This window comes from Orbicella faveolata, unplaced genomic scaffold (genome assembly GCF_042242905.1).
Source record: "Orbicella faveolata isolate gen_17 unplaced genomic scaffold, um_ofav_v1 contig_12, whole genome shotgun sequence".
NCBI lineage: Eukaryota > Metazoa > Cnidaria > Anthozoa > Scleractinia > Merulinidae > Orbicella > Orbicella faveolata.
The window spans coordinates 6,286,956-6,314,211 of NW_028301539.1; the positions used below are offsets into that span (position 1 = coordinate 6,286,956).

Below are 27,256 nucleotides of genomic sequence, written 5' to 3' on the forward strand. Positions count from 1 at the left end.
AAAATGATACTAAATGTTGGTCAAGATACGGAACTCGAGAACAAATTTGACTTGTCGAGTGGCCAAATGAATTCTTGGGGTAGAGCATGCTTGATTGATTAGTTACTTTAGCGAGCCCACAGCTGGGGTTAACTATGGGTTTACAGTTTGGAATCCATTGAAGGAAATTAAACTGGTTATTATTTGGAGAGTAGGGAAGTAAATGGCTGAGTTTTGTTCATCATAAAAAGCGTTGTCGACTAATTTATTTTGTTCTCACTAACTGCTTATTTGTACTGCGGGAGGTATTCGTTTCGAACACTGCGCGAGGGACCAACGCTGTACATGCTATAAATATGGGTTATTGATTAAGCCCACCAATATGCATGACTGAATATTTGAGTATTTATTGACCAAAGAGTCAGCAAGGGCCTTATACAGCTGTTTTGAGAAAGGTTGTCCCACAAAAGCTTATAAGCGTACGCGACAATGTCGAAAAGTACTATGGGTAATGGTGGTTTGAGGTTTCTTGATTGAAGCTGCAAGGTTTCAGCGTCATAGAAGGAAACACCGCAAATACGTGTATTCATGCTTCCCTTTCCTTCTTGCTGAAACATCGTGAACCTAGCGTATGCTTATGCTTACGTTTTGTGGGACAACCTTTGTCGAAGCAGCTGTATAATCACAAAAGAGCAAGCTAGGCTAATATCCAACCTTCTCGATCGAACAAGAAAGAAAGATAGAAAATCTTGCAAGACAAAGTTATTCAAAGGCTCCTTCCATATTACACCGGAGGAATTTGAAAACGGAGGTTTCACTCTGGAAACGCTTCAGATATTTTCCGTCCACACTTCGCCGGAGGAATTTTAAAACGCAACAATCATCGGTCATTTCTGTCAAGGAAATCACATGATTATCCTGACACCATCATTCTCGAAAAGTCCCGTTCTCGAAATGTTTTCCGTCCACACGAACACGAAAAGCCGGCGTTTTCAAATTATTATCTTTGAATCATAGTTTAACCGTGGAAAGTTCTCGGACTTTCTCCTCTTTCTCTCTATAAGATTTACTCTCTCTCGTACATGTTAGGTGTGTCTGCAAATACCAGGAGAATGCCGAAGTATACATTCGAGCATTACTTAAAAGTTTTGCAGTCATCATTCACATCTAGCTACTTAGGGAGCCGTTTACTTGTTTCCTTATGGTCATTATCGTCGATTTCGGGTTGGTTTCAAATTTTCGTACACTTTTTCGTAGGGTTAATTTGGAAAAGTTCATTTTCAAATTCATTTTTACAATTCTTTTGAACATTTTAGTCAGAAATAGTAGCGGTAGAGTTGCTTTCATCGTGTTCTATCCCTTAAGTTTTACTTTAAGTTGTTTAATGTCTTTCTCGATTGAATTTCGTACTGTACTTTGGGAGAACACTAATTACACATTGCAGTATTTTGAACACAGCTACAGCTGCAACTGTACACACATGACCTTATCTTTACTTTTAATTTTCAAGAAAATTTCGAATAAGACGTTAAATACGTTCAGTGTGAAAATAATGTTAAAAATAATGCACATATTATTCTGTGATCACTGCCGTGTCCGCTCTCCTTAAATAAAGTGTAAGAAAACATGCAACGAGCCCGCACAACGCTGATGCCAGAGATCTCTTTCATTATTAATTGCTATGTTACTCTACTCCTTTCGCTGTATGATTTTTGTTCTCCACAATATCGGCGTGTTTATTTGATTCTTCCGAATCACAGCAATTTATGGCAGATAAAGTAATAATGCAGTTTCACACTGGCACGAAACATAAAAAATTTTGCGTATCACAAGTATATCTATCTTTAAACCCGCATTCGTATCACAGTAATTTATGATAAATACATTGAAAATGCAATTTCACAGAAGCGCCAAGAGATTTTGCCAAGAAAAAAAGAGCTCTTCGCCTTGGCAATATGTATTCTTGTTTTTATTATTACCAGTTTTTGGTCTTTTTTAGTTAATTAATTTTTTTTTTTTTTTTTTGATTTTTTTGTCACTGGTGGCATAGATACGTATCATTTGTCCGCATGCTAATGAGAAGAACATGTTCTAAATTTCAAGTTGATATATTTCAACGTCGGAAATGGCTACATTTCTCCCATTTGCAACATTATATTTCATTGCTTCTTGTCAGTTTTGTGATTACAATGAACTTTCTTATCTAAAGTCAAAGGCCTCTGAAATGAAACAACAACAACAACAACAACAACAATAACAGTGCACGTTATCGAAGCGCCGCTTTTACTTTTTATTATTTTGTAAGAACTCAGTCTTGTAGAGGAAGTGCACCCGAGAGAAGTAAGTCAATTCAGTCAAATTTTCCCACCATAATATGCCACGCTGGGGTCTATTTTGTTGAGGCTCTCAATTGGAGGTCACCATGTTAAAAAATAGCGTTTTGACAGTTAACGGTTATAATTTCGATTTTTTGACGGCCCATGGTATTTTTGACTTCTTATTTGACGGTTAACCCCGTCGAAACCCTGTTTGTTTTCATTGCTAGCCGGTTATGTTTCGAGCTCAGTATTGTTACAGCTAATGTGTGTCATTTTTCCGAATTTACGACCCACTATTTTGTTATTAGTTTTTGTCAAAAAAGACAGAAATTCAATTCGTCCACTGGATTTCGCATACGGTTCAAACTACATTTGCTATACTTTCAGATCGGTGAAGTAGGTAAAAGAGAACGCTTTCTGATAAGTTCATTTTCAATTTTCATATATAAACAAAACGTTGCTCTTTTCAATGTTTGTTGACGCAATGTATGCCCGCTTGATTCTTCTTGTCAAATTGGAACATGTTTTAACGATAAGGCCATATTGAACTTAACAGCTTTTCTGCAGCTTTACCTTCTTCTCTTAGGTTTGGATTCAGGTAAACCTCAGAAATAAAGCGTAGAATATTGATTTTATAATGAACTTACGTAATCTGTAACTACTATTTAAGATTAAGATCAAAACTCTTCATTTATATATAAAAGCAATGTCCCAGATTGCGATTGCGTTGTCGTTTAAACAACAACAACAAAACAAAACAAAACATAAAACAACAACGACAACGACAAAAAAAAAAAGAAACGTTTAGCCATGGTAGTAAAAACTAATTAAGATTAAGTCCAAAATAAATTGAGGCCATCCAATGGCTGTGGGAAATGTTCGTGCGCAATCAACTGTTCAGCTCATTTTGGTTTGTTGTCATTAGATGGCTCTTTCAATCGATCTACGAGTAGCATCACGTTCTCTCAAAAGTGTACTTAAGCTGGTTTAGTTGTTCAGACTTCTGCGCACTATTTGAAGAAATTAATAGCGTTGAAAGCCCTTAATGATACGATGGTGACCGCTTTTTACCTTGCAAAACGGTGACTGTTAATACTTGTTCCTTAAATTCAAAATTAAGCTTTTACAAAAGCATGCTGGGCGTCAAGCGGTGTCATGCATTCATAACAAAACCAAATATTTTTGAGCTCTTTCGTTAAGATATTATTCTTTCTTTCAGATAATACCAAACAAGCGTCGTTAATTGATTTTAGGTCATACTTGTCAAAATATAACCGCCTCATTTAATCACTGGAAAGTAGACATATTTCATATCGCACAATGAAGGTTCAGCACATATTGACTTTGGATGACTCGTACGTCTTTCATTCGAAGAAAATTGGTTGCAGTTGAAATCCAAATACAAAATTGTCTTACAGGAAAAAGAATTATATACATGTGTTTAATACTTGGTTTTACATTGCTTATGATGAAATACAGCTACCAGAGGAAATAAAGAGAAAAAGAAGATTTAAGTGAACGAAACTGCTCAGGTTTCGTGTCTTTCATAGAGTCTTGACTTCTTGACGGACTGATCAGTCAATCTCCGAGTACTTCTAATTACTTTATCTGTCAATCATTATCGTCAAAAAAACAAACGATCCATGTCATAACAAAACCTGTTTTTTAAAGCGACGCCGTTGTTTGAAGCGGCATCATAAGAAGTGAACTCGGGCAGCCTTTAGAGGATTAGAAACAAGCATGTCCCTGTCAACAATTTTGCAGCTGATTTTGGGTGCTTATATCTCTTTGAACCACTTTGGAGGTTAGTACAAATCTTTTTCCATCTTCCTTTTATGTTTTTTCCTGCCGCTGAAGTATTTTTCTATCATGTTTTCGCATCTCGGTAGATGAAGTCGAATGAAGGCAGAAGTCATTTATTGATGATCCGATTAACTGTAACTGACAAAGGCACCGATTATCTTTATTTCTTTTCTGGTAACACAGTGATATAATTTATTACGGGATTTCTCAAATTGTATTTCAATTGAAAAGAACTGTTCTTTCTAAAAAAAAAAAAAAAAAAAAGAACAACCACTTTATCGCCGATTATATGCTGGTGTCCCATTTAATAACAGAGAATGTTTTGATATATTCGATTTAATGCGAAGAGTACAGAACTAAGAATCAGGGAAATTAAATTGTAGTATACGTTTCCCAAAAGTGATGAAAACGTATCATAACGTCTCGTTTCACATTAAATCGTAAGAGTCACTGAGGATGAACATTAAGGTTACATACATTACAGCTGACCCCTGTTGGTGAAGTTAATTAACGTAATATATTCCGTAACGGTATTTAGTCTATGCTGTTATAATTACCTTACTTCAAACCAAAGGTTTCAAATATAAAGTACGTTTCAGCAGAAACGTCTGCCTATTAAGCACAAATATTACTGAGAAGATGCCTATCGAATTACTTGATGTTACCTCCATTATACTGGGTAAACAATGCAATTGAAAACCTAAACGGTACATATATAAGAGAGAAGCAATTTCGGTTGAATTTTTTTATCCAACTTTTCGTAATTTATTTTCTGATAAGAACATTTCTTTTCCTGTGATAAGCTTGATATACTGTAGTTTTTGCAAGGAGTAAAGGGGTAAGCGGTATTTAAACCATACCGACTGGTTCTTGCATTTGTTATGACGGTTGTTCACAAGCTAAGAAGGAGCCAACGCAAGCAAACAATCTCCAAAAAATAAACAAAAAAAATCAGCATCTTCCTGGATATAGTCCTCAAGCGCAACATCGTATACAGCGACAGCGTTTGTTAAGCCTCTTGTTGGGTGTTTCTTTCTTTTTTCTTTTTTTTTTTTTTCCTTTGTTCTTGTTATTCTTGTTATCTTTTAAAAGCATTATGAAGAAACTTGAATCATATGTACTACTAGCTGTCATAAATCACTCCGGGAGTTGAGAACTGTAGAGATGTATCATCACCTATACGTGTAGCTGACGATCATGTTTTCTAAATTTCTCTAGAATATTATGTATATTATGTAAGTATTGTGCGTGGTTCGGGTTTACGTATTAATTACTTCATTGACAATTATGTAACTTTGATCATTATTTTATTTTCGTTTAGTGTCTGTAGGCACGTGTATAGATGAAGGATTTTGCAACGAGAAGGATGATGGAAACTACAGCAATCCAGATACATGTTTTGGATACATTGCGTGTTCTGGAGGCATTGCTCATGAAATACCTTGCGCAGAAGGACTGATGTTTAACGACGATAAAATAGTGTGTGACTATCCAGAAAACACAAAGTGTGAGATCCTGGGAGGAGTAAGAGGTACCACATTGCATACTAAATGATATTTCCTAAAGTAATGTTGAACAACAACGACAACAGCAAAAGGATGTTCATCCCTTTTTATTGTCGTTGTTTTTGTTCAACTGATTCATCAAGATTTTAGGTGGATGACTAGGGTCAAATATTTATTGGTGCTAGCAAATAGCCAGTTTGCCAGAATTAATGAGAGACCGTAATGTCCTTAAATTAACCAACAAAAAAATTTTAGTTTCAAGCATACGTGGTTTCTTCGCAATTTTTAAGATATTATTAATCCTACGATGATGAAACTGTTAGTAGCTGTCTCGCTAAAATACCCTTTTAAATTAGAATATCAGAAATTGGCGTAATCTACTTACTCGTGAAAATCGTGAAATCCAAGATGACGGATGTTATCACTTCATGGGACGCCATTTTATATCATAATAAACAAGTCACCTCATCTCCTAGAGAAAGTTAAGGGCAATCTACCTTATGATAAGTGAATAAGTGATTTACATGTACGTCTCAAGTTTGTCACTTACAAGGCCTTTACTACATAACAAATCGCTTCAATTCAAACATTTCCATTTCGCACAGATTCGCCATCTTTTGGAAATCTGCCTTGTGGTGCACGTCACATGTCCCGGATCGTCGGAGGTGAAGCAGCCATTCCACACTCGTGGCCGTGGCAGGCAGAGCTTCAAATAAAAAAGGAAGCTTCTGGAGCGTTTCATTTCAAATGTGGTGGAACATTGATTACACCTCAGTATGTAGTAACAGCCGCCCACTGCGTTTTCGGTATGCCTTTTCCGCAGTCATACAAGATCCGACTCGGTGAGAGTATATTTCAGTTTATTACTTACCTTGGTTTGTTTAGATGTTCTTTTAGCTCTTTTTACACAATAGGTTATGAATAGAAGAAGAGCAGCTCAAACTGTTTGAGCCTTTTTTTTTTTTTTTGCCATTCCAGTAAAGTACAAGTAACAAACAAAATATCAGAGCACTAAACAGAACCTGAAATTACATGCAGGTTATGAAAGGCTAAGAAAGTAGTGAAGGATTGATTTGTTTATTTCGTTTTTATGTGAGCTTAAATGACATCTGAACATCTTAGAACCTGAACGTCTCGCGCTCGCATTTAAAACACTTTGAAGTCTCGGTCCCGCAATTGAATAAGTCATAAATATCGCGGGCTTGCAAAGAAAAACGCTAGTCTCGCCTTCTCGCAAAGTCTCGCATTTACCATTCACCACCCCTTAATTACTATACTGAACAGAACGGCGATTACAAATTAATCTTACCGAGATAATAAAATACAACAGAAAAAAAAAAAAGAAGAAAAAAAGCACAGTACAAAACAACAAAAGGAAAAGGGAAGGTGTTTTTTAAAATATACCAACGCTTCCGATACACTACATGCATATCGCAGTTCAAATGGCAACCAGCTCATTCCACAACTTTTTTTTTTTTTTACCGCTCTAGGAGTCCACGACCGCTCAGTATCTGACCAAGTACAGACCATCAGTGTCTCTGAGATCCACATCAACAGAAGAGCTATGACAGATGGATATGGCAACGACATCGCTTTAATAAAGCTCTCCCGACCGGCTATGCTTAATGCAAGAGTTGGTTTGGCTTGTATGCCAAGTGGAAAAAAGACGGATCGAGTGACCCCTGGAACAATGTGTTATATAACAGGTAAATAAGAACGAAGTGGGAAGAGTTATTGACTAGGGCGACTGTATACGAAAGATGCCTTTCTTTTGGGCTCACCGCTCCCCCTCCCTCAGTTCTGGAGTAAGAATGAACACAGCGAGTAGTTCATGTAGATAAATCTGATTAAAAGTAAACGGTGGTCTGCTATCATTTAGCATTTCTTCGAGAGGGGTACGCCGGGAGGGAGTCGCTTCTTTAACATGTATAATAATTTTAATGCCTAGATCGAGGTTTCATGGTTTTACCATTGTTTATAACCGGTTGCAAGGGAGAATCAAAGATACTTTTACTATCATACAAAACTAATTCAAAACTTATTAATCCGAGGTTGGGGCAGTTCTTCTTTCGGGGGACAAAAGTCCCAAATTCTTAATCAAGCTAAGATGCCCATCGTTGACTACAAGACTTGCGCACAAGCTAACAAAGCTCTCGGAGAAGTGGTGGATACGATGATGGTATGCGCAGGTTATGGTGGAGACAGTAAACTTAGCGGTTGTCATGGAGACAGTGGTGGGCCTCTTGTTTGCCAGGACGAGACAGGACGCTGGACTCTACGTGGTACAGTCAGCTGGGGAGACCATTACTGCAACGGAGGGCCGACTTACTCTGTCTTCGTACGGACCAACAGCTACATTGATTGGATAAAATGCAAGATGACGTCACAACCGTTACAGCCACGTAAGTCTATAAAACCAACCGGCGACTTTTCGTATCGGCCCATTGCAATACATGTATACGCCTAAGTGTTTCAAGGCATCCCACTTCAAACCATAATATAGGAATTCTTAAAAGCAAAAACCCGTTCTGTGGAATTGATAATTTCAAGAATCTATTTACCACAACGCCCTTTGGTTAGGGCTATGGCTTATAAGCCTACATGATTATGTTATACATGAGAGAGGCATTAAGTAATGACCCGAAATTTCTAATTTAATATTTCCAAATGAGAGCCAGATATTTTGCCTCGCAGTTTCTGTACGAACTACGTCGCTTGTGTCAATTTAATTAAGGGCGGTTTCCATATTGTCACCGTTACGGATACTTTGATCGCTCCAGAAAATAAATAAATAAATAAATAATAAATACATCAAATTAGCAATCGACGAATTTTTATGACGACAGTTTCCATATGCTCGCCACGATTGCAACTGAATGAAAAAGTGCCCTAGAAAACCTGGGGAAAAGAACGACGCGCTGCTTCTGATATGTTTTACATCAAAACGATCACAACAATCCCTGAAGGATATTTTCCATATAATTGGAACAATCCTCGAGATGGAACTGAGGTCTTTCTCAGCGATCAGTGTCATTTATTATGCCGACGATCATTGCCGCCATTTTGTAGCAATCGTGGTAATAGCAACCATAGCATCGAGCATTAGAAACCAGGCTAAACTCAGTTAAGTGGGTCAAGACGAATGCTGTAATAAATTACACCTACTCATTAAATTAACATCTTACTTTACCTTTGATTCTTAAGCCCAGGGATGTGTCGACACTCATGATTTTTGCGGTACCTGGAATGGTTACAATCTGTGTGAAAACCCCTACTTCCGCAACATGCTGAAAACGTTCTATTGCAAAAAGACCTGCAATGCTTGCTAAAGTAAGTGTAGGATGGTATATTTATCTTAGATATTTGCTGTCAATCTGTTGTCTTGATTTGTGTGATTTTAGTTTGACTTAAATTGGTTAGTACAACTTTTACTTCGAGCGAAACTAAGGGCCAAGGCTTCTTGTCCTGTACTTACAGCAATTAACTTCCACTCAAGTTTGGGGTATGCGGTTCCTTAATATTTAGTGCTTAATTAGGTCCCCGGATGAAGCCATGCGAGTTTGAGCGCTGACTGGTCAGTGCCTCTCTCCACCTGGGAGCTCAAACGGGTAAATATATGGAGCAAACCTTGGTGGAAAGCCGGCATTCCCCAGCAAAACTGTTAGTTCATTCGTACAGAAACCGGATTAAAACCGAGAGTTCGGGCTGGTTTGGGTCGAGGCGTCTTTATCCTTGGTTCGAGCGCGAGTTCCCAATATGCTTACAATGTTTTATTTTTCTTACTACCATAGAAAGGAAGGAGCTGTCTCTTTTCAGAAACTTGCTGTTTGTATTTCCTCTGTAAATGAAGAAAGGAAACATGCAAAAACTTTGTTTCTGCCATGTTTCCGGTTTGTCTATTTGTTTGTGCATTTTAACTGAGCTGTGAAATAATATGTCAATAAAATAATGAGCAGGGAAAATCAATGGGTCTACCTATATTTACTGGCCCGCCTCTATTCACTTAAATCCTAACCTGCGATCCATGTAACGTTATCGAATTCATTGCTTTAATTAAATAAATCTGTCGAATTCAACCTAACAGACAGAATGGTATAAATAACTCATCCAAAGTTTGATGACATTAGAATTTGGCAAAGAAAGGCTTTTGATGGCTCAGTGTGTACTGACGACGAATCTGTCATTTGTGCCCCACTCTCACTTTCGAAATGACGAGTTAACAACGCGTACTCACGTTATCTACAATGTGGTTGCTCTCTGTAAATTTGAAGAGCAGATCCGACCAGCTATCTAAGAAACACGTCTAGGTGCACTTTTTACTTCCAGTTTTTTAATAGAAATTATTCTTTAATTTTGTAGAAGTACTTTTGTTTATGATATTTCACTCGCGAAATCTTTATGAACGACAAGTTGCCTCCGAGTTAGACTACTGGCAACCGGTTTTTTTTTTTCTGTTATTAAATTTATACGGTCTCTAATTGGCGAGTGTTTATACATTGGCGATCGCCAATGCAAAATCTCAACCCAATCCCTTTTAGACTAAAGCGTCTCGACTTATGATCCCTGCTAAATTTCCAAAAAGGAAAACACACTGCCAGCATTCTTCATGCGAGTTGGTAAGACGGGCGACAGCAGAAAATCGTTCCTGAAGTTCGAATGAATCGTAGATACCCACCAGAGAAAATAAAAAAATACATCGAAACGACAAATGGAAATGCCCTATATGAAAATGGAAATACCCTAAGTGGAAATGCCCTAAATGAAAAGATTTTGTCCCAGAACGTTTGCCACAGACCATTTCTCAATGTGCAATAAAACACCTTGTGTCAATGTTCCCATGTTTTCAAAATTTCTATATCAGTAACGCTTAGCATTTTTTTCTTTATCTATTGTAGTCCTCAATGTGCTGTAATGGTCTTTTTAGCTGGTATCTACTTTACTCTATGACTTATTTTACTGAACGTGTTTTTTAAGAATAAAAAATAAATAAATAATAACAATAATAACAATAATGACCAAGTGTTCAGTTTGGACAACGAGTGTGCAAATTTGTGAGGCACATGTTCCTTTCTGTAGTGAGGTGCTTCATTGCTTCAATATCTTTACATATACAGACAGTTTCAAGGTGACTCGCCCGTATAATCGCACCGCGCGTCCATTGCCGCTCTCCCCCTACCCCTACCTCCCCTTCCCCCCCCCCCCCCCTCCACCCCCGCTATCTCCCGGCCAAGGCTGTGTTACGTTATTGTCACGTGCGACATGGCTCGGTACTTTCGCTCTGTGTTTTGCTAAAACTGCCGTGGTTTCCCGTCGGGAAAAACTCACTAAGGTAAGGAATAACTCCTAAGCATTAAGTGCATTTGATTGTTGCTTCTTTGTTGACACCGCCGTTTTCTAAAAGCTAATAGGGAGTTTAAGCAAATCGCTACGGCTGGCTCTGATACGGCTGCCGGAAGTAAATTTCCACCAAAATGAGACACTGCGCATGTACGTCGGTTGCATCCAGCCGTAGCGTGAAATCTGACTACGTGAGTCGGGATGTTTTGCCGCGGTGGTTGCTACGTCGGGATTTTTTTTTCGCTTCTCTGGCCCTTTTCAACGGACATCTCGGCATTTTAAGAATTCCATTGGATACTATATCCTTTGAACTCAATTTAAGTCAAAGATTGTGTCAAGGTTGCCTTTCATAAGCCTGTAAATCCGTATCCTGAATTTACGATAAGTTTTGGCAAAGGTGTTGGAATGGCGAAGCGAGTCAAGTGAAATATTCGTGTTGAGCGCGAGGTTGTTTTTCTTCGGTTAAGTTTGCTTTGAGGGTTTAGTGAAGATGTTTTATATTTGAATAACTATACGATGCTATTTTGCTTCTTTGAGTATTGATATATTTGTGTTCTTCACTCGATATTCTTTGAGATATTTGTCTCTGTAATTGTATATTTCATCCATCAAATTGTTATGGTGCAAAGTGTATGGCATTCGCTTTCGCTGAGAAATAATCTGTTCGTCCTACCGAACAACGGCCATCGTCCTTTGAGCGAAGCCATTTGGCTGTGAGAAACTAAATAAAAGAGATTTTAAACTCCTTAGCCGATGATTCTTTCATCTTTGTATTTCGCTTTACTCGCTAAACTTAAAATTTGGCAGACCACCGAGACGTACTCTCCCCAGACCTTTTCAGTCACGGCAGCCGTAGTAGCACCAGCCGTAGTGATTTGCTTAAACTCCCTAATTTTAATACTTAATTCGGCGATCAACTTGAGCTTTATAACATAACCGTCTAAAGTGGGTCAAATTTCAAAAATACGCCAGCTGTTATTATTTTATAGCGGGTAGATGCCTCCAAATTCAAAATCTTAACTTCTTCTAATTCAGAATATGTCAGCAAAGCAAACAAAAGCAAAGAAACGTGTATTCCGACGAATGAAAGTAAAATTAAGAACTGCCGTCTGTTGATTTCCGAATGACCTGAAAGGTCAAAAGGTCAAATGTCAAGTGACCTGTTTTGAAAATATTCTCAGAATTCGCCGTTTAATTCACCCCATTTTGTTTTTCGCCCGACGTGTAGTTGAAATGATTGTTCTTCCCCATAGTGTAGTCTCGTTTGGTGAAGCCATGCACCAGAGTGCTTTCTCGAGCCTTGAATTTCGTCTAAATTCATTGTTGGCGAGCTCGGTCGCAAAGCATAAATTTAAAAAACTTCGTCAAAAATTCACGTTCAACTTTCATTTGAATTTTACACCGCCAATAAGCAGAGGAAATAAGGTCGTCTGATCCCCTGGGTTAACCTTTTCTAGAACGCTTTTTTCTCTTTAAACGGGAGTTTCCGAAAAATGTCCGATTTTGGCGTCAATTTATGCCGCCGCGAGCGCAAAATACAAAAAAAAAAAAAAAAGAAGAAGAAAGAAAAGAAAGAAAAAGAAAAAAAAAAAAAGAAAAGAAAGAGAAAAAAAGAAAAAAAACAAGAAGAAATATCTAACCGACCTAAAACTTGTGTTTTAATTTTTTTTTTTTTTTTCTCTCTTTTGCATTCCCTTAGTCGATCCTTACAGCAAACTGCTCTTAAAATAACAATAAAGGAAAATGCCACGTGAATTTTACAGTTTTTAAATACGGATCTGGCTTTCAAATATATATATATATTTTTCCGATTTTATAGTTTGTAATCAGTATAGTGTTACTTTTTTTTTTTCTTTGTAAATACCATTTAGATAGTCTTTTACATATTTTTTTTTTATTTTTTAAACCACATCAGCGTTTCTGTTATATTTTTGTCGTGGATAAATAAATGGTTCGCCTAAGATGTCAGGGAGAGTTCCACTGCGTTACACGTTAAATCGCCTGCAGGTTGATCGTCCTTTAAAAGCTATAATGGGATCACAGTTGTGTATAATGCAAAGAAAACCGTTTAACGTGTGCACTAAAAGTCCTCGATTACATTCTCAGTATCTATTTAGGCGTGATGGCCAAATTAAAGATCATGTACGATCATAACGTCAACCAGGCGCTTGTCGTTCCTTTATCAGGAAAAGCAAATGTCTCAATGAAGGAACTAGCAGACTTGCTTGACCATCTCCACTAGTTTCTCGCTTCTGTTATACGGCCTGAGGGCACATTCAATTTTATTGAAGGTAGCCACTGTTTGATCTTAATTGATAACGTATATATGTCTTTTTCAGTAATCACAATGAAAATTAAGAACACGGGTATGCAAACTGACTGAAAACAAACGCGAGGGCTGTCGATCTGTCTCTAGCCTGCAGAACAGGCGGATTAGCAGGGAAGAGAGCGAAAGGCGATAGACAAGCGCGAAGCGCGAGACGAAAAAAATCCCGGATTTTTTTCGTCTCGCGCTTCGCGCTCGTGTATCGCGTTTCGCTCTCTATCCCGCTAATCCGCCTGTTCTGCAGGCTAATCTGTCTCTCGATTCCGTGATCAGTCGCTATATTCTTTTAATAATTACAATCTTTGACAGGTTTCTTTGTAGTATTCATAGAACATAAGGGGCATGATAAGTGTGTTTCCCCTCACGATGTTTACTAACACTTAGTCCATGCATGTACAAACTCGATACAAAATGCAAAATTGAGAATGGTCAAAGCGTATTAGGGCACAATATCAATGCCGCGATGGAGCGTGTATATATATGATAATAATTATTATTTTCTTTTTATGAAAGATGCATTACTTAGTGATTTTCGAATTGCATGATTTGCCAAGGTCACGTTGTGGCTTTTTTAATTGATTGAAACGTTTCAGTTTGGAAGTGTAACGAAGTAAACCTGACGTGGGGGCTTTCATACACAAAATAAATACTGTAACTTTTTGATGCAATGTTTATTTAGCCCCCGTGCAGTGATATGAAAGAAAAAAAAAAACATACAAATAGGCCATACACGACTTGGAAAACCGTAATCTTAATCACGTTCACATAAATTAAAACTGGTCTTTAGGTCGTCTTCACCTCGCTTAATGCAATACAAGGCTCAAACAAGAAAAATAAATATCATTCTGACATGTCCCCTTCAATCAATCAAATGACGTGCAAATTGTCAATTTTGAATATATATGCGAAATTTGAATCAAAATGCAAGATGTGTTATTAAATCGAGCTGGTAGACTATTTTAGGCTACAAATCACTGCATGAGATTGGAGCCAAAAGAAGATTATATGACAACTCGTGGTCAACCCTGAACCGGGTTTCCCTCCTTGTTCGTCCTCTCTGCGATGTTCTCACAAATAGGACCAAAAGACTTTTAACGCAGCTCGGCTATTTAGCACTGAAATGATAAAAAGGTGTCGGTCTACATTAGAGCTTCCGTTTAAACTATTCAGCCCAACTTCAGATAAGGTTAATTTTGTGCTATTCAGTGCTATTCTGTCATTAACATCGGAAGTGATTTTATAGCTGAACAAAGGTAGCATGTCCTCAAAACGATTTTTCTAAGCCCCCAACGACTATATAATCATTCTTTGCATATTTATTTGTTTGCGCAGCTGCCTTAAGTGTCCACACGTCAGCGTTTTCCACTAATGACATGGTACGCATGTTTGCAGAGTGATGTTGATAAAGTACGAGAAAGCCTTGAAAGCATAAGTTTCCGTTGTGACTGCAACAGCACCCTTCGTATGAGAGTCAACGCGAACCAGAATACATGCACAACGGCACAATACTACATACCATGCTCATTTTTCTGGCGATCTTCCTTTTGGCGACAAATCAAGGTGAAGTACTCGGCAGTTTTTATTTCTACTCCCCCCTGAGGACAGTATCACAGACAGTATAAAATTGCCTTGGTCAACGGCCGGTTAAATCATTTTGCTGCTAATAATAACCATTGGCTCATCATATCCGACTGCTAACTTGAGGCAGTCATTTCCCAGTCTTAATTAATTAATGATATCTTTGAAAAAGAAAAGTTGAAACGAGCAAATTTAAAGTGCAGCTTTCTTTAGGAAGATTTGGCCAACAAAACACAGGTATTTAAAATCACAGACTTTATGTCTTCAACTTCGTCATGCATGGACAAGCATTTTTTTATTTTTCAGATATCAGCAGCAGAAAATTGATTTTTTTTTTTCCGAGTGTCGCTGACCACGAATAACAAAATAGGTTTAAAAACTGAACACAAAATTTAGAGTAAAGTTAACCGGTTGGTTTTAATAGTACTATCCTAAACGTTTTAGAATGCAGTTTAAGGAAAGAATGTGCCGAGCTGAGCGTAATCAGTGAAGATCCCCAACCGAGTTTCACATGTCGGCTATCTTAAGATCATTTCATGATCATGCACCCAAATATCGTCTTCTTTCTGTTCTGTCTTTTCCTAGCTGGTTTTGTTTTCACTGATTAGGGACTGAAAAATAAAATGCCGAAACGAGGGTATCTGAATGGATCACAGACATTATGCAAAATCTGTCATCTGAGTATTTAAAGAACATATCTTAGCAACATCTGTAATCCGATTGGTTTCCTTGTTTTTCCCTGCTGCAGTCTCGACACTTCCAAATGATATCTGCGGACTGCGAAATCCATTGTCACGTATTGTAGGAGGAGAACACGCCAAACTCGGTTCGTGGCCTTGGCAGGTGGAGCTCTTGATGTTGAAAGGAGACAAGAAAACATTCGCCCATCGGTGTGGAGGGACCTTGATTGATAATGAATGGGTGGTGACCGCTGCCCACTGTGTCTTTATGTATCCTTATCCCACCCATTACAAAGTAGTATTAGGTGAGAACTTGCTAATGGTATAGGAATACCAGGGTTTTTTTAAGTTTCCGCTGATCGTTCTTAGTATCTTCTTACGCTGTAAAATATCCTCGAATTCGTTTGTTGTCTGTCAGTATTTATTCGACAGAGGCAGTCAGTGGGGCGACCATTAGTGACATTCAAACCTTTTTTTCAAACAAATCCTACTTATCTTTTTGGTCAGGATCAGAGAGGAACTTAAACTCAGTTGTAATGTGGATGAGCAACTGAATTCAAGTCTTGTTCAGTAAACGAACGGTTAAAATGGATGCACGTCAAAACAGTTAGTGAGTCAAATCAAGCAGAATTAGAAACTTGTATTTTAGAAATTGTCAAAGCTAAATTAACTGCCGGGAAGAGTTTGTGAAGCATTCGAGCGTTGGCTCTTCTGAAAATAATTTAATGTATTATCCGCCCTGACGTTAACGTTTAATATAATTTTATCAGCTTCAGTTAATAAATGGCTATAACCAAGAAGTCGATGCTCTCGAAAGCCAACCAGGATTTTCAATTTACACGAAATGTATGTGATAACACGACAAGTTTTATAATTATCCGTTACATCTATATAGGACAGATCAGGCGAGCAGAACTGAAGGACTTAAGTAACAATTATGTATACAGTGTGAAGTGCATAAAAATTCACGAAGATTACATGGTAAGTGGCTATGGTTTCGACGTTGCGTTGGTGAAACTGGCCAGACCTGCTATATTTGAACCCCGAAAAGTCTGGCCTGCCTGCCTTCCAAGTCAAGGAGATCGCGTTGACATAGGGAAAGAATGTTTTATTACCGGTAAGTTTCATTTTGAACTTGTAGTTGTAATCTTAAGTTTACTATGAGAAGATTCTGATTTGTTTGGGAGCCTGTATTTCCAAGTTTACTTTAAGAAGATTCTGATTGCTTTGGGAGCGTATGTCCCCAAGTCTGTCTGTAACCATACTCGTAATTATTTATTCCAATTAATCAAAATCAAAATCAAAATCAAATTACAACTTACACTAGCCGCGTATAGCGTAGGCTTGTCCAGGCGGGCATTGCAGACATTGGACTTTCGTATCGCTGTCTTCCGATCTCGTCAATCACTGGCACGATATCAGACAGAACTGAATTTAGTTATTAGTTAGGTATTAGCTATAGGGTATATTAGGTAGGTTCACAGGGTCTAATGTTTTTCCTATGGCGTCCAAGATGTCTATGTTCGACTTCACCATTTTCTCAGGTATTAAAATAACGTGAATTGAAACAAAACAATAATCCAAAATTGTAATGGAATGTGAAGAGGCACTGACTTAGTAATGATGCTCATGAATTATGATCTAAGCGAGCAATGAAGAGAATGTAGAAAGGCGGACGACAGACTCTGGGTAGCCCTAACTCCGAACATAATTTGCTAACATAGCAATTGTCTCACTCCTAACAATTACTTAAAACACACTCATTAATATCAACTAATTTTCTGTAATAACTGTACAAATTAACATACATTGAGAGCCAAGGACAAAATGTTTTGAAATATAAGACAAGAGCTTGAGAGACATACTGAATTTTTGTATTTTGGGAATGCAATCCATTTATCTTAAAACGCGTTATAATGAATACTAATGTGCTCGTTGACAGTCTTCTGAAAAACTGAAAAACCCCTGTAGCTTTCTAGATGATGTTATCACCTGGACACATAATGACTTTTTTTATTTAAACATTGTCCTTCCATTGTCCTAAATTAAGCAAGATGTATCATGTGCATGCACCTGACTTGATATGAATGCATCGAGTCCCTCGCCCTTTTTCTTTCACTTAAAGGCTGGGGTAAAACTTCGTTCAACTCTAAATTTTCCGAGTTCCTTCAAGAAGCCAAGATTCCGGTTGTCAGCTATAAGACCTGTGTAGCAGGAAATATCAATTTACCTCAAAAAGTGGACAACATAACCATGGTGTGTGCTGGTTATGGGGGAAATGCTGTGATCAGTGGCTGCCATGGTGACAGTGGAGGGCCATTTGTGTGCCAGGAATCCGGACGCTGGGTTTTAAGAGGAGCTGTTAGTTGGGGGGACCATTGGTGCAGGAGTGGAAAAACATTCTCTGTTTTTGCTCGCATCAGCACATTTGTTGACTGGATTCAGGCCGCTATGGAGAAAGCAAATTGTGACGCTGGTAAGGTACTTGTGTTGTAAACTTAAGGAATCTTCCTGTCCAGAAAGTGCCTATAATGAAAGCAAAATCCGTTTGCATGTCACTGCCATTTGAAAAGGAACGGTGGTGAACTGCCAAAATTCAATGTTGTCACTTCTTCTAACTAAATAATTATTCCAAGGCAGTCACATCAGAGTCAATGGGATGGAATTGCTCTGAAGCCGTGTAAAATTCAAAGGAGAAAACAAAGATGACAAGATTTATGTTGGAAGGTCTACGACCGTGCACAATCGTTTATTTTGCGCCTATATATTATGTATGAATTACGTAACTAAAACATTTCTGTTGCCTGGTTCTTATTACTTAAATGGTCACATGCATAGTTATATGGAATAAATCTCAGGTATTATTTTTTCATACCTCTAATCTTAGGTTATTAAAGGGGGGAGGAGGGCGTATATCCTCTGAAAGTCGATGCTGACTGGAATTTTGACGAGCTGCAACTCCCCTCCCCCCCCCCCCCCACCCCAAATTAAAAAAAAAAAACTGTCCCTGAATTTGATGCTTGTTTATCGAAGTTTTTAATGCATTTACTACCACGTTTGAAATAAAAGATCATGAATGCAAGTCGTGGTTTTATCCATGAGAATACCGGTCCCCTATGTTTCTTAATTACTTATTTCCTACATGAGGGGCATATTTATAGTATATTAAGCAACGGTTTATATTTCCAGTTGAGCCCATAGACGGGGTCTGCGAGGATAACTTGCCGCACTGTGGACAATGGTTTTCGGATGGCAACTGCGCAAATAGGTGGTATAAAAACTACCTAACGTTACACTGTCCTAAGAGTTGCAAACACTGTACCCAGTCCTGAACAGTCAGCCAGGGTTTGTAATGCAAACACCTTAACTTACTTTTTGTTGGTGGTGGTTTTGTTTTGTTTTGTTTTGTTTTGTTGTTGTTGTTGTTGTTGTTGTTTTTCAATTATGTGAAATTTAGTTTTTCTCTTATTTCCAACATAGTGCTCACCTTTGTCAATACGTCTTAATTCTTTAATTAAAAATCGTAATCAAGGATTGGTATGTGTGCTAAGACGGATAATAAACTATTACTAAATTTGCACCACTCATTAGAGAGATTTGCCCTTTTGTGTAATTCCCAACTCGAGAAGTTCACCTAACAACAGACAATAGTGGCCTTTAGTCAGTTGACAAATGTATCTTACTGTTCGTGTAGCTATAGCTACAAATTTCAAATAGGAAATTTCAATTGAAGATTTTTGACATGTGTACATGCACTAGTTATATGGCTTCTCAGTTTATTGTTATTAGCTTTTAGCTTGGGCTTGGTTTAGATTCAAATGAGCCTGTCTTTGCATTACAGCACAGAAGCAGAAAATGGCGGGAGGCCGAAGACGTCTGCAAGCTGAACGAGCTTTGCTTGTTGCTGTTTTTGTTTTCTTGTCTTTATAGCCAGTTTAGAATGCATGTCAAAGAAGCGGTTGTAAAGCGCTCATCTTTATTGACCATAATAAAGCACAAAAAAAGACAATAATAAGATAAATTTGCATTCAATGAACGAGCTCAGAAATAACTATCAGGCTTGCTTGACAGACCTTTCCAATATTCCATCAAACAATGGCGCCGAATCGAGATCATTAAAATTAATCACTTTATATTTTGCCTCGCAGGAGCATTTTTATTTCAACTAAAATGCTAGTTCATGCACTGCGCAAGCGCTTTTCGCAGCTCTTATATGAGTACTTCTAACGAACATTAGAAAAACAATCGTCTTCGCAAGTGAATATAATGGAGGGCCATATAATTTATTTGAACTACACAGAAAGATATAAAGGCATCTGATGAATGATCATTGGAGTTTATTTCAGTATAACTGCGATATTACTCATGTCTATCGATAGTTCTAAAATAACTGAGATACAACGCACGCCCTCATTGGTCAATAGAGTTGCTAAACCTATGTTCTATTGTACTTGTAAACCACGGTTCCCGATCTATGGCAGCTCTACGCGGGAACTATACAACTCGGAACTCTACCGATAACTAATGTAATAAACCGTTTTGCCTTTCACTGGCTGAGATATCAATAACACGAATATATTTTCATTCAACATACTCATGGAAAATTGCAAGGAAATAAAGGACCAGAAGTTAGTCGTCGTATAAAGCTTGAAGTTTATCTTTTCATCCACGGCAAAAATTTTACACCGACTCCGGTTACGCTTGAGATTAAAATTAAGGAAGTTTTAAATCCTTTTTTCGGTGCTTTCCACGGTCGGTGGAGGACGAAGTCAGTTGGGCCTGACTGATCAAATCGGGTTGTCAAAAAAGAAGGGAAAAGATTTCTTTCTATCAGAAATTTTGAGTTTAAACTCAATTCATGCATGCATAACACGATAAATGAATTTGGTTTCCGTAAGCTTAATAACTTTCAAACAATAGCTTTCATTTAGCAAAATACAGAGAAACACGGACTTCATAGCCTTCAGCATAAGTAAATAAATTCTGAATAAATTTCGGAAGCAGCGTTTCTGTAACTAACCTTTATTCCATTCGCAAAACTTTGGAAAATTATCGTTAAACATAGACACTGCGTTGAATCACTTCGCCAAGCACAAGAAGTTTGGAGTACTCGCACGCTTTTCGTACAGCCTTTTATTTCGTGATGACCGACTCCACCTACGAACCCCTGCATTTCCCCTTCAGAATACTTTTGAATTGATCAACATACCTTTTGCCTTTCTCCGATAACCTTTTCTTTTCCTTTGTTAAACCTTTCTTAGCGCGAAATGTTTTCGTCGCTTTGCTCTGCGGATTTCGTGTCCGGCTCGGAGTCTGTGTTTTCATTCTTTCAGTCGCTGTGATTGATTTGTCGCGTCATGTCATAACTTGATGAGAATAAGTAACTTGATGACGAAAGTACAATAAATTTTCCTCTCATTGACAGAATTTTTCCATGGTTATTTCATAAAAGCGATAGACCAGTCTTTCTACGGGTTTATCGGCGCAATAAACCACTTGGGATGACTGACGGCTCGTGATTTACAAGCTCTTTTCGTGTTCTCCCAACATCCCGCGTGGTTTATTGCGCCAGTAAATCTATAGAGAGAGTGGTCTATTGCTTAAATATCTGCAATCGATAACAATGAAAACCAGAGAAAAAAATATTGATTGCTGTAGATTGACAAAAATCGCTAACAATCCATAATTCCTGTCTTCAGGAATACCTTAACAATAGCCTCCATTTGGCGCGAAAATAGGCTCGAGCATTTGTCCGCGGGCATTATCCGTTCGGAACAGCGAACAGTTTTCTGAGTGGGTAGCTCGAGGAAAGCTGTTAGCTTTGAGAAGCAGATAATGCTCAAGGACAAGTATCCGAGCATATTTTTTCGCGCCAAATGCAGGCTATTGTGTTTATTATCCTTCAGATATTTTTTGCAACCCGTGCAGTTTTGAATTTTGGGAAATATTACTCGGATATGCCCTAGTTTTATCCCAGTCATACTCTGTCACTTGACGTGTCAGTAGACCAATCGCGTGCGAGCGAAAATATTTGATGTACTACAGTATAACAATCGATTGCTATTGATATCAATATTATAATTAACAATTATGCCACGAGCTCGTGCTGGATATGAGATGGCAGATAGGTGCGTAGAGCCGAGTTGGCCTTAATCATCTCAGATCCAATAAGCGCGAGTGGAATAATTATTTTATTAATCATCAAAGTGGCTATGAGCCGCTCAAGGTGGAAAATGGATCGCCTGTAAACATGCAGTGACAACTTTGATGCCGATGACTTGAGGTTTTAAACCGTAGGTTAAGCGAAAGTTAAATCCCGCTGGCATTGTTAAGAAACAGTGCAAAACGCAACGGTAAGAGAATACAGGACGAGATGTGACACCCTTGAAAAGATTCATGAACTTATTGGAGACCCTCGTCCGAGTCCTGTCCGAGACAATTATAAATAAAGAAAATACCGCTTCTTGTCCGATCACCAAAGCAAGTAATAATTCTCACTTTGATTCCTATATTTTTCGCTCTTTATATTCCCAACCAATATCAGTGATTTGTTTTTTCTATCTTTGTTAGCTATTGAGATAGCTAAAATTAAAATTAGAGTCACTCAGTACCACAAGCAGAGCACCGCGGTGACCAAATACGAATACCCCGTTTTGTAATAACTTCTTTTTTTCCTTTTTTTCTTTCTTCTCTTTCCAAGGCGATATTAGTGACTGCAGAACTCCCACCCTTGTTTAATGTCTTTTCTTCTAGTTATCAACTATTTGTTCAAATCATTTAGCCATTTCCATATTTCACGTGTATTTATTTACAATACAGTATAAATATTAGCGGAAACGTGTGGATTGAATTCTCTCCTATTCTCTTATTGTCTGTTGATCGTCTAAAACGTTTAATCACGGCTTGAATCATTCGAAAATTCATGCAGCTCAACAATTTCGAAACATTAATGAGCAATTTATGTATTTTTATTATTATTATTATTATTATTATTATTATTATTATTTATTAGTTTACAAACACAATATACATGAAATGAAACCAAAATAACAAGAGGAAAATAGTAATATTACAGCACAATATGATAATAAACGATGTAAATAGTGTTCATGATTTTTTTTCCTTGTTGGTCAGTACTATAATGCTTACCGTATTGTGCATATGTAGCAAGTGCAGCGTTAGTAGAGCTGCCTTAATTTTTGTTCGAAATTTTAAAACAAAAACAAAAAAAACTGGACATTTACAAACTGTATTGTTTTAGCCGTGTCAAGTAAACGATGTAAGTAATCTTACTGTTCCATTTATATTACATAGCTAGCTTCTATATATAAAATCTATTCTATGTAGATCATTTTCTCCGGCAAGATATTGAGTACTTGGGTCAGAAATTCAAAGAATAACTAACTTGACACGGTGTAAGCGACTGTAAAACGGCCTTAGCGCCGGACGTTCGAAACCCCGGAGGTGGGGGGGGGGGGGGGGGGAACTCCTATATCAAAGGTCGGGGATGCTCGTCTAACTTAGGGTGTTGATGACGAAACGTCACCATTTTAGCGGTCGAAGTACCCTTTAGGGTGCACTCGAAGAGATATCTATAAAAGAAACGCTCTCATTTAATATTTGTTGCTAGGCTTGATCTCTCGAGTACGCGAGTCGTATCTTGCGTAGTGGGTGCAGGATCCTTTCTTCAACAGTGGTTAGTAATCGAACCTATGTCGTTTTAAGTAGCGTCTTTTAGCGGTCGAATGGAGCTCGAGCAACGCCCACATTAGTCTCCTTAAGGAGTTAAATTCAAATTTTCTGACAAGCATCCCTGACCTTTTCATACAGCGGAAGTTCCCCTACCCGCCTAACCCAACCCCCCCCCCCCCCCCCCACCTTACTCCGTATTCCAAATAATGTCTGAGTGACCTTGTGAAGGAGTGATGAAGTAAAATCGCTCCACGACTACAACTTGAAAAATAACATTTTCCAAGTTAAAAACGACCATACAGTAAAAATAACCCTAAGGAAAATAAAAACTAAAACCGCCCAAAGAAATATCGCGTTTGCTTAGCATGGCTCATATAAGATCACGGCAATTCCAATTATATTTTGTCATTAACATCGGAAGCGATTTTGCAGAACAAAGGCAACACGTCTTCAAAACGATTTTACTAAACCTACAACAACTATCTAATAATCATTTGCAGGTTTATTTGTTTGAACAGTTGCCTTAAGTTGCGGCTCGTCAGTGCTTTCTAGTAATGACATGGCAAATATGATTGCAGAGTGATGTTGATAAAGTGCGATTAAATCTTGAAAGCATACGTTTTTCGTTATCATTCCAACAACACCCTCCGTATAAAGATCAATGCAAGCTATTTCTCTATATTTGAACGCAGAGGATTGATGGCTTTAGTCTTTTATTTCAACGGTATGTTAGAAAAAGTAACGGTGCAAAGAGCCCAGCAATTCTCAGCTTTTTCTTTGTTACCAAAAGAACCCAGTTAAATGTAGCGCATGCGTAGTAAGTCAAAAAAATTGTGATTGAATGAAAAATTGCTATCAAAAACTGTGTTAAGCCACCTTGATTAAGACGAGCAAATTCAAATTGCCGTTTTCCTTAGGAAGATTTGGCGGACTTGAGCATTTCATCAACTTTGCCATGCATGAATAAGCATTTATTTTTTTATATATCTCAGCGGGAGAAAATTGAATTTTTCTATGTCGCTGACCACGAATAAGGAAATAGGTTTAAAAACTGAATACCCAATGCAGATAGAAGTTAACCGGGTGGTTTTAATATTCGAAACGTTATTGACCACAGCTCATGGAAAAAAAATGCGTGTCTCGAACTGAACTTAAACAGTGCGGATTCTTCCTCCAAGTTTCACATGTCGCCTGTTTTACGATCATTTCACCCAAATATCGTCTTCTTTCTGTTCTGTTTCTTGTTAGCTGGTTTTGTTTTCATTGGTTAGGTACTGAAGGGTAAAATTACGCACGCCGAAAGACATTCTTTGCAAACGAGGTATCTGCATCGGTCTCAAACATTCTGCAAAATCTGTCATCTGAGTATTAAAAGAACATATCTTGGCGTCATCTGTAATCCCACTGGTTTCCTTATTTTTCTCTGCTGCAGTCTCGACACTTCTAAATGACATCTGTGAGCTGCGAAGTCATTGTCACGTATTGTAGGGGGAGAGCACGCCAAACGTGGTTTGTGGCCTTGGCACGTGGAGCCGTTGATGTTGCCAGGAGACAAGAACATGATCCTATGCCCATGTGGAGGGAACTTGATTGATAATGAATGGGTGGTGACCACTGCCTACTGTGTCTTCATGTATCCTTATCCCACCCATTACAAAATAGTCCTAGGTGAGCACTCAGTATTGTCATAGGAATAGCTGGGATTTTTTGATTCCTCTGCTTGTTTTTAGTATCTCCTAACCTGTAAAATAACATCGACTTATTTAGTTGTCTGTCAGCATTTATTCGACAGACAGTCAGTGGGGCGACACTTACAAACCTGTTCTTCACACAAATCTTAGTTTGGTGGGGGGAGGAATTTTTCTAGCTCAATTCGACTGTGAATGAAAAATTAAACTTAAGTCTTGTTCAGTAAGCAATTGGTTCCGAAAGGATTTACGTGCACGTTACATATTTAGTGAGTCAATCAAGCACGATTAGAACTTTGCGGTATTTTAGCACACCAGACACTTAATCAGCAATCGAAGTCTCAAAATCGAAGGACCTCGTTCATGATTATTTTAATATGAAAGGTCAATTTTAAACTATACTTGTTATTTGCTTCTTTAACCTTCAAAACCAAGGTTTTAGAATAAGGATACAAAAGAAAATTATAAATGTAAATCATTGAGGATTTCAGTTTTCTAAAGAAACTGTTAGACTCGTCGTTGAGCTTAAAATTGTTTACGCTAAGTGAACTGCGGAAAGAGTTTGTGAAGCGTTCGAGGGTTAGTTCTTCAGAGCAAGTAACCTTGAAATAATTCTCTGAAAATAATTTAAATTCTTTTCCGCTCTGGCTTTAAGTTAATGTTTCGAAGGCCAAGCAGGGTTTTCCAATCTGACACAAAAAGCACTTGACGACAGGACACGTTTTATAACTTTCCATCATATCTGTATAGGACAGATCAGGCGAGCTGGAGTGAAGGACTCAAGCAACAAGTATGTGTACGATGTGAAGTGCGTAAAAATTCACAAAGATTACATGGTTAGTGGCTATGGTTTCGACGTTGCGTTGGTGAAACTGGCCATCAGACCTGCTATATTTGAGCCTTGGAAAGTCTGGCCTGCGTGCCTTCCATGTCAAGGAAATCGCGTTGACATGGGGAAAGAATGTTTTATCACTGGTAGGTTTCATTTTGGACTAGTAGATGTAGTTTTAGTCTTAAGTTTACAATAAGAAGAATCTGATTTGTGTGGGGGCGTGTATCTCAAAGTTTACTGTACTGAAGATTCTGATTGCTTTCTGGGCGTGTATCTCCAAGTCTGTCTGTAATCATACTCGTAATTATATATTCAAATCAAAATCTAGTTAAAACTTACACTAGCTGCGTATAGCGTAGGCTTATCCGGGCGGCCATTGCTTCGCTGTCTTCCGATCTCTCCTTGGTATCTGCAAGAATTGATAAGACTCTACCGTCTTTCTAGAACTCTCCGTTCATCTACATCTCTCCGTCTTAACTGTACCAGCTATAACTTGAAGTCTTATGGACCTAGAGCTTTTGCTGTCGCCTGGCCACAACTCTGGAACGACTTAGAAATATATATTAGAAAACCAGACAATCTTCATATTTTCAAAACTCGGCTTAAAACTCGTTTATTTAAGGAAGTCTTTTGGGAAAAATTTATTGATTCTTGTTTTATTTTATTTTTTAATGTTATCTAATTTAATCATATTTTGTAACTTGTAAAGCGCCTGGATCACGCTTGGATACGCGCTATAAAAATGCTATTTATTATTTATTTATCTTATCATCTCGTCAATCACTGGCACGATAACAGATAAAAGTGGATTTAGTTATTAGTTAGGTATTAGCTATAGGGTATATTAGGTAGTTTCCCAGGGCTTAATTGTTTTTCCTATGACGTCCAAGTTCAGCCTATGTTCGACTTCTACACTTTCTCAGGTGTTAAAATAATGTGAATTCATACAAATAATAATCCAAAATTGTTATGGAATATGAAAAGGTATTGACTTTGTAATGATCCTCATGAATTATAAACGAGTAATGATGCCAAAGAGAATGTAGAAATGCGGACGAATGACTCCAGGTATGCCTAACTCCGAACATAATTTGTTAACATATCAGTTGCCTCTTCCCTAGAAACACTCCTGAACATCTCCTATAGGTTTGTACATTACGTTATTACCTGGACACGTCATGACCTTTTTGATTTAAACCTTAGCCTCACATGAGTGGGTCCCTATAGCTTATGCAATGACAAGTCGTTTTGTGTTGACCTAAAAGTAAGCAAAATTTATCATGTGCACCTGACTTTATATGAATGCATCGAGTGCCTCACCCTTTTTCTTTCACTTAAAGACTGAGGTGAAACTTCGTTCAACTCTTCATTTTCTGAGTTCCTTTAAGAAGCCAAGATGCCAGTTGTCAACTGAAGTGAACAGAAGTGGAAAAACGTTTTCTATTTTTGCTCGCATCAGCACATTTGTTGACTGGATTGAGGCCGCTATGGAGAGAGCCAATTGTGACGCTGGTAAGG

At 38.0% G+C, this 27,256-nt stretch overlaps 2 protein-coding genes and 1 pseudogene across 3 annotated transcripts; all 3 read left to right on the top strand.

Moving 5' to 3' along the window:
• Window positions 1-3,929: 3,929 nt before the first annotated feature.
• LOC110046900 (chymotrypsin-like elastase family member 3B) lies at window positions 3,930-9,571 on the top strand. Its single transcript, XM_020752618.2, has 7 exons — window positions 3,930-4,101; window positions 5,422-5,631; window positions 6,211-6,447; window positions 7,096-7,311; window positions 7,657-8,007; window positions 8,810-8,935; window positions 9,397-9,571. The coding sequence occupies exons 1-6, from the start codon at window positions 4,038-4,040 to the stop codon at window positions 8,932-8,934; spliced, it is 1,203 nt and encodes a 400-aa protein (XP_020608277.2). The 5' UTR covers window positions 3,930-4,037; the 3' UTR covers window position 8,935; window positions 9,397-9,571.
• A 5,104-nt stretch (window positions 9,572-14,675) lies between these two features.
• LOC110046877 (chymotrypsinogen B-like) lies at window positions 14,676-20,075 on the top strand. 2 transcript variants are annotated; one of them, XM_089282242.1, is made up of 6 exons: window positions 14,676-14,828; window positions 15,595-15,831; window positions 16,422-16,643; window positions 17,652-18,002; window positions 18,716-18,797; window positions 19,368-20,075. In XM_089282242.1, exons 1-6 carry the CDS (start codon window positions 14,759-14,761, stop codon window positions 19,411-19,413), a joined length of 1,008 nt encoding a protein of 335 aa, XP_089138368.1. In that variant the 5' UTR covers window positions 14,676-14,758; the 3' UTR covers window positions 19,414-20,075. The 2 variants fall into 2 exon arrangements, with proteins under 2 accessions (XP_089138368.1, XP_020608250.1); XM_020752591.2 differs by having other exon boundaries at window positions 14,677-14,828; window positions 18,716-18,871.
• A 3,842-nt stretch (window positions 20,076-23,917) lies between these two features.
• On the top strand, window positions 23,918-27,152 carry LOC149116299 (coagulation factor XI-like; annotated as a pseudogene).
• The last annotated feature ends 104 nt before the right edge of the window (window positions 27,153-27,256 follow it).